Source organism: Gadus chalcogrammus, chromosome 13 (assembly GCF_026213295.1).
Source record: "Gadus chalcogrammus isolate NIFS_2021 chromosome 13, NIFS_Gcha_1.0, whole genome shotgun sequence".
Classification (NCBI taxonomy): domain Eukaryota; kingdom Metazoa; phylum Chordata; class Actinopteri; order Gadiformes; family Gadidae; genus Gadus; species Gadus chalcogrammus.
The window spans coordinates 25,449,244-25,456,705 of NC_079424.1; the positions used below are offsets into that span (position 1 = coordinate 25,449,244).

General features: G+C 43.2%; 1 protein-coding gene across 3 annotated transcripts in view; it reads left to right on the forward strand.

The window, feature by feature from the left end:
- The first annotated feature begins 952 nt into the window (after positions 1–952).
- LOC130401806 (NACHT, LRR and PYD domains-containing protein 12-like) overlaps positions 953–7,462 on the forward strand; it is a 27,051-nt gene continuing 20,541 nt past the window's right edge. The window contains exon 1 of one of the 3 annotated variants that reach the window (XM_056605783.1): positions 953–1,021. In XM_056605783.1, the coding sequence (XP_056461758.1) occupies positions 968–1,021 (54 nt within the window). In that variant the 5' untranslated portion in view covers positions 953–967. Of the gene's footprint in view, positions 1,022–7,398 lie in introns of those variants that run through there. The other 2 variants (XM_056605786.1, XM_056605785.1) reach the window with 2 other exon arrangements.

The window sequence follows — 7,462 nt, forward strand, 5'->3', positions numbered from 1 at the left end:
GTTAGGCGCGCAGAAGAACCCTCGCGCCAGTTTCAAACACAACAACAACAATTTCGTCTTCGATTCAATCCGTGTATGGTTCGTTCTTTGAATATTCCGATTTAAAACAAAATCAGAAAAAACAAAAAAGAACCATACACGGATTCACGTCCATTGTTTACTTCGGTGTTTTAAAAAATGCCGGTCTTCGATGGTCTTCGTGTTTATGAAGGATACTCCGCCCCCTGCCCCCGGCGTAAAAGCGGTTCTAGTTCTAGCCCAGCTCTAAAGTGGGGCCAGAGTTGAACCGGTTTTTAGGGGCCGGAGCCGGTTCTTTGGCGGTGTGAAACCAAAGCCCTGGCCCTAGCTCCGAACTGGCCCGGAACCGGCCCCGATTTTGCGGCGGTGTGAAAGGGGCATGAGTACTCTTCACTCTGAGTACTCTGCAGACTGAGTACTCTGTGCTCTGATTATTCTGTACTCTGAGTATCTTGTACTCTGCTCTTCTGAAAAAATAAATCATCCATCTATTGTCTAGGCTACATTCTACTGATTCATAAGTTCATACTGAGGCGAATCAAGTGTTCAGTTAAACAAGGTGGTGATGTCTTTAAAGGATGGAGGAGGATTGTACATGGAGGTGTTCAGCAGAAACAGGGCAGAGGAGGCCTGTTCTACTTGATGTGCTTCTATTCAAGACATTATCGGTCTCTTTATTGATAACATGGTATCTATGTTCCTGTTGGTTCTGCTGTAGAGAAGCAGCTGACTCAGTGACTGAGTGTCTCTACAGGCTGGTTAAACCATCGAGTGTCTCTTGGTTTTTCTCTGAGCTTCTACGCATCACAGCTCCCTGTCCAAAGTTCATATTTGAACTTTTTTTTAACTTTTATTATTCTTGGATCAGCCGCCCTAGCATGTTAGTCTGGGAGGAGCATGAACTGGGAGGGGGAACTGGTCCAACTGGTTGGTTCATCGTTTCCTTGATATGAGTCAGACAGTTTGGTGTGGCTCACTTCATAACAGCAGGAAGACAACTAAGGTACTGTAGTCCTCTCTGATCCGTGATAAATCAAAAATAACTTTGAATCTCATCAATAGGCTGATGGGTAGTTTCCTGTTTTAAAAACGTCAGTCAATGTATGGATGCATTGCTATTTGTCAAAATTAATATTGAATCATTTTGAAGATACCTGCTCTGTAGAATACTACCTGTTATACTGTGGGCATTGGGGATCGACCCGAGAACCTTCCTGCCTGGAGTCAAGCATCAGGTTGAGGTTATACTGACTGTTTCCTCTGATTTAGGATTTGTTCTCCACAAGTGTCTTGTGGTGACTTTAAAGGTAGTTAGGACAGAATGGACGGTTGTTATATTTGTAGAGCGGTATTATGATTACAATATTTAGACAGGAAGACGGCCATCTTGGTTAGTGAAGGTGTTTAAATCATGGTGTTTAGATGGGCCTAGATCATTCGGCTGTAGTGTAGGCCTACTCTATATCTGAGAGCATCACTTGTGTGAGAGGGACATGACCTCGAGGTGAATTAACACTGCCACCACCGCAAGGGCGTCAGTTTGTTTTTAGAAGTGGTGGGGACAATAACCATAAGCTTGAGTGTGGTCTGAAAAGTGCTGGGTACCCTTATGTAAGCTATTCATCCATTCAACGCTGCATTACAATATGCTCTACAGTGTATTGTCAGGTGTTGAAATTATTCGGATATTCGAATACTGGTTCGGAAAATTAGTATTTGAAGCTTAAATCAGTATTCGGAGCTTCGTTATTTTTTTTTTTCACGTAGGTGACTTTACCAGAGCGAGGGAGGCAAACTATAAGCGTCAGCGACACCAAGCAGAGAAGCGAGAGAGGTGGAGGAAGAATAGATATCTTGTTTCCCTTTACTTTATAACACAACATTAGCGGGATCTCTTGAGGAAAAGTAATACTTAACACCTTAGCTTAGTTGTTTGTTTACGTTCGCTGTACAGCGCCGCGCCAATCAACTGTGACTGGCTTGCTGCAGAGCGTGAGCGTCTTGGGAATACCCGGTCAATATAATGGATATAATATGGACACATAAGACAATCAATATTCGGTATTTGTTATGGATTTATTGTACAAATTCCCTGAAAAGATGCACGTTCCAGGATGAATTGAAAAGCTCCCGTAAGGGCTGAGATGACAGAGAACAGCTGATTTGGAACGGAGCAACAGCTGTTCGCTTTCACGGGGAAAAACTAAGGAACTTCAACCTACTTAGGCCTACTAATTAACATTCAAAAAGCTATTAAATCTTCAACAAAATATGAAGATACTGTCAAAATCGGTTCCAGGGAGTATAAGGATTATTAATGTTGTTTTTGATGGTGTTTTTTTCTGGAACGAGTGTTCAAATATTCGCTCGGAAAAACCAACGAGTATTCGAAGCCTGAAAAATGGCATTCGGGCCAGCCCTATGAAGATCCTATTCGAACAATAAAAGTTGAAAACCACAGTTTGTGTTTTGGCTTGTTTTGCAAAACAGCGTTGGAAACACCAGGGTATTGGCTCGGGATATGTAGGCCTAATACTAATACACACAGGACAAAGAACAGTGTTGGCAATTTAACACTTATCTTGACATCAACAGAGTTTACCAGACAAACAATGCCAGACTGTAAAGGGGGTACGAAATGAAACGAGGTACTGAGCATCAGCCTTTTGAAGACGCGCAAGGGCTGCTGGTAGCATATGTTATGCTGCATTAAAAAAAAGAAAAATACAAGCACCCAGAGGAGAATTGCATCTGCCAAATCCTGACCACCAGTAAACACTTGCGAAGGACCAATGTAGACTTCACTCGTTACAACATCATAAGAAAATTTTCCGCAAATAAAGTCCCCTTCAGTTTAGGATAATCACACAGGTTATGCGAGAACACATTTATGTCAGGATAGGCCTACCAGGCTCCAAGTCGTCACATATCTCAATCAGACAAAACCAACTATAACCACATTGGCATAGCAATCGCACCGTGTGTAGCTGCTACTAGCTGCAATCTATATATACAACGCATACTAACTGGAGCACCAACCAGAATCAGATCAAAATCGTTTGGGACCGTGGGTAACCTTTGGCCAGGTCATCACGATTCACGAGCAAACAGAACCAGCAGCAAAGTTTACGTAAACCAATTTCTTACCTTATGTGGCCCTCCACATGCAGGCTAGATGACGTATCCATATCGATATCCAGTGTCACAAACATGCTTTTTTATAGGAAGCAAAAGGACCGGCTATTTTCTGAATAAAAATGTCAATTTTGTCTGTCTGTCTTGAAACTTCTCCGAGTGCGTTCACCCCAAAATGCAACGGGACGACAAGATCCCATACAAAGTGAACGTATAGACGCGTATCGGGCGAATATTTTTGATTTGTCGCGCCACACTTTCGCCGTGCACAGGCAAGCGCGTTCACGAGGATTTGTGGCGCGAAAAATGTCAACTTTGACACGAATTTCGCGTGATGACAGCCAATCAGCGTTCAACAGCGTGGCCACTGAGTGACATGTGTAACGTAACAGCCAATCAGCGTTCAACCGTCAAACTCAGCGCAGTGCAGTCCGGGGTGTACTGCAGCATGGAGGAGAAAGTGATTGTTGCCGTTTGCGACTCTCGGAGCTCTATATATAATAGTATATAATATAATATAATTGTATATATAATATCACGGCCAAAAGCTCTGTGTGCCTCCGGATGGCCGTAGCGCAGGGAGCTCATAGGGATTGGGCTTCTCGGGAGTCGGGGTTTGTTTACCGGCGTTGCCATGGGTTCCGGTCTTGTGTGTTCCAACGGTTTATTAGGTAGGCCTATCTAATAAATGATGTCTTCGAGCGCCCCTATCGCATGATTTTAGACTCGACGATTTCGGTTGAGTATGTGGGGATTTTTTATTTTTTTTTATTTTTTTACACATTTTTAGAAGTGGTGGGGACAAAATTCGTTTTTCAAATAGTGGGGGGGACATGTCCCCCCCGTCCCCCCCGTAATCGACGCCTATGCACCACCGCCTCAACACATAGGTCCCTGGTGACGACTGGTCCGTGTTCTTCAGCTCAGCCACTCCCACTGACATCCTCTCACCAGCAGGTGGTGCTGCGGTGCTCCTTTTCTAGTGTTTCAAAATGGAGCTTGTGACAAATCATTTGGTTTACTACTCTAAAGACGCTTAAATGGTTCACTAACGCTTGAAGTTAAACATTCCACTGTACTACAGCTGGAGTTGATTGAATCACAGACTGCAGCAGAGTAGACCGTTTGCGATATTTTAAAGGGTAGGATGCTATACGTGGCTAAGACTAAGATTTGTGTGTGTGTGTGTGTGTGTGTGTGTGTGTTGTGTGTGTGTGTGTGTGTGTGTGTGTGTGTGTGTGTGTGTGTGTGTGTGTGTGTGTGTGTGTGTGTGTGTGTGTGTGTGTGTGTGTGTGTGTGTGTGTGTGTCTTGGCCCTTATCTGAATACCTGCCAGAACAAAGGATGTAACATGAGGCAGGACAAAACACAAGAAGAATCCAACCAAACAAGATTCTCTTGAAAACTCATTTAAGAGAAATACTCTGCTCTTCTGAAAAGAGAAATCATCCATTAATTGTATAGGCTACATTGTACTGATTCATAAGTTCATACTGAGGCGAATCAAGTGTTCAGTTAAACAAGGTGGTAATGTCTTTAAAGGATGGAGGAGGATTGTACATGGAGGAGTTCAGCAGACACAGAGCAGAGGAGGCCTGTTCTACTTGATGTTCTTCTATTCATGACTTTATCAGTCTCTTTATTGATCACATGGTATCTGTGTTCTGTTGGTTCTGCTGTACAGAAGCAGCTGACTCAGGGACTGAGTGTCTCTACAGGCTGGTTAAACCATCGAGTGTCTCTTGGTTTTTCTCTGAGCTTCTACACATCACAGCTCTCTGTCCATCGTTCTTATTTTAATACAGTTATTGTTCTTGGATCAGCCACCTTAGCATGTTAGTTCATGTCTGGGAGGAGTATGAACCGGGAGGGGAACTGGTCCAACTGGTTGGTTCATTATTTCCTTGATAGGAGTCGGACGGTTTGCTGTGGCTTACTTCATCACAGCAGGAAGACGACTAACGTACTGTAGTCCACTCTGATCCATGATAGATCATATGTAACTTTGAATCTCATCAATAGGTTGATGGTTAGTTTCCTGTAAAACCACATGGTTAAAAACGATAATCAATGTGTGGATGCATTGCTATTTGGCAAATTTGTATTTGAATAATTTTGAAGATACCTGCTCTGTAGAATACTACCTGTTAGACTGTGGGCATTGGGGATCGAACCGAGAACCTTCCTGCCTGGAGTCAAGTGTCAGGTTGAGGTTAATAATGACTGTTTCCTCTGATTTAGTATTTGTTCTAAATCCTGTGGTGACTTTAAAGGTAGCCTACTTAGGACAGAATGTACAGTTGTTAGTGCGGCATTATGATAACATTATTTAGACAGAAAGACAACCATCTCCGTAAGTGAAGGTGTTTAAACGTCATCTTGTACTGGGACTTGTTCTCTGTGGGCCTTCATCATCTTGCAGTACTGTAGGCCTACTCTATATCTGAGAGCATCACTCGTATGAGAGGGACATGACCTTCGAGGTGAATTAACTCCGCCGTGACCACCTCAACACATAGGTCATTGGTGACGACTGGTTCGGGTTCTTCTGGGCAGCCAATCGCACTGACGGTGCGGTGCTCCTTTTCGAGGGTTTCAAAACGGACCCTGGGCCCTATTTTAACGGTCTGAAACGCATGTGTGAAGCGCAAAACAGAAGTAGCTTTGTGGGCGGGGCTCTGCCGCTGTTGCTATTATACCGGCGGATAAATTACTCTTACCCCCTGAAGTAGCCTTATCACCCGTAGGTGTGGTTTGGGCCTAACGTGCAATAACCCAATGAGAGTGCCATCTCCCATCCCCTTTAAGAGCCATGAGCGCATTTTAACCTGACGAGTTGATATTTCAGTCTCCGATGAGACAGATGCAGGACCACATGAATTTCATACTTCAAATGGCTCAGTTTATGGCCAAATAAAATGGCCTAAATCACACATGGAATAGTGTTTTCTTTTGCAACTTCCAAAATACTGAGTCGTCATGTAAATTTCGGCAAAGAAAACTTTGCCGAAACACACATATGATATGTGGTCCTGTGGCTGCAGCTGTGGGTCTATTTAATGATATGCGGCAACGGCAATACTTTAACACACATCGTTTCTTACCAGTATTGTATACATTATCGTGATCGACTTGTATTCCTAATATGCATGTGTCCCCCCGTTAATCTACATTGCCATGGACTGTATTGTGCATTACATGTTTAGTTTGCGTGTGTTTAAACAGATGGATGCACACGCAGGCGCCTGCATTCATTCATTATTTTACTCACTCGCGGTAAAAACGAGATGATCAAATACTCATCAATCCTAAAAGTTATGGGCTTGTAAACAATGTTGGTTTCAAGAATATATGTGTTTGCTGTAAGGTGTTTGCAGATGCATTGATTTAAATATAACTTATTACCGCTGTATCAGCTGTTCTTTCACAAATAATTTAAACTACGTTATCATTTACCCTAAAATGAGATTTAGTTTTGAAAGGCTGGGATATAGCCTACTTTGCTCGAGTTTATTATTGTTATTATTATTATTTTAACGCATGGCACAGCGTTCATTCATGAAGCCCCTTTGGATTTTTTTTTTTTCCACAATCAACATCATCATCTTAATATTTAAATTAGGTAAATCGTTTTCATGTTTGTCCTGTGTATAGCCTACTGGTGTGTAAGCTGCATGTGTCAAAATAGCAACATCAACTGCGCTATCCGCTATTGCACTTAGACCAGGTATTTGTCGGTCAGTTGCGCAACTGCTTTATCGGTCTATAAGATAGCAGCTTGTATCATTTGCGCCGGAACACGCCTCTGCTTTTTGCCGACACGCCTCTCAGGGCGCAAGTTTAGTAGCGCAGGTTTGTTGCGGGGGACAATCGGCTTTGCGCCGGGTTCAAACTAGCAAAGATACATGCGTCGGTGTGTAGAAAGTCAATTGCGATGGATGCAAGATAGGGCCCCTTGTGTCAAATCATTGTGTTTCCTACTCTCAAGACATTTAAATGATTCATTACATTTGAAGCTAAATGCTCCACTTTACTACCGCTGGGTTGAATGAATCACAGACTGCAGCAGAGTAGACCGTTTGTGACTTTTAAAGGGTAGGATGTTAAACGTGGCAAAGGCGAAGATTTGAGTGTGTGTGTGTGTGTGTGTGTGTGTGTGTGTGTGTGTGTGTGTGTGTGTGTGTGTGTGTGTGTGTGTGTGTGTGTGTGTGTGTGTGTGTGTGTGTGTGTGTGTGTGTGTGTGTGGGTGCGTGTGGGTGCGTGTGCGTGTGGAGTACAGGTAAAACAGCAGTCCTCTTAAGTTGGTTAAT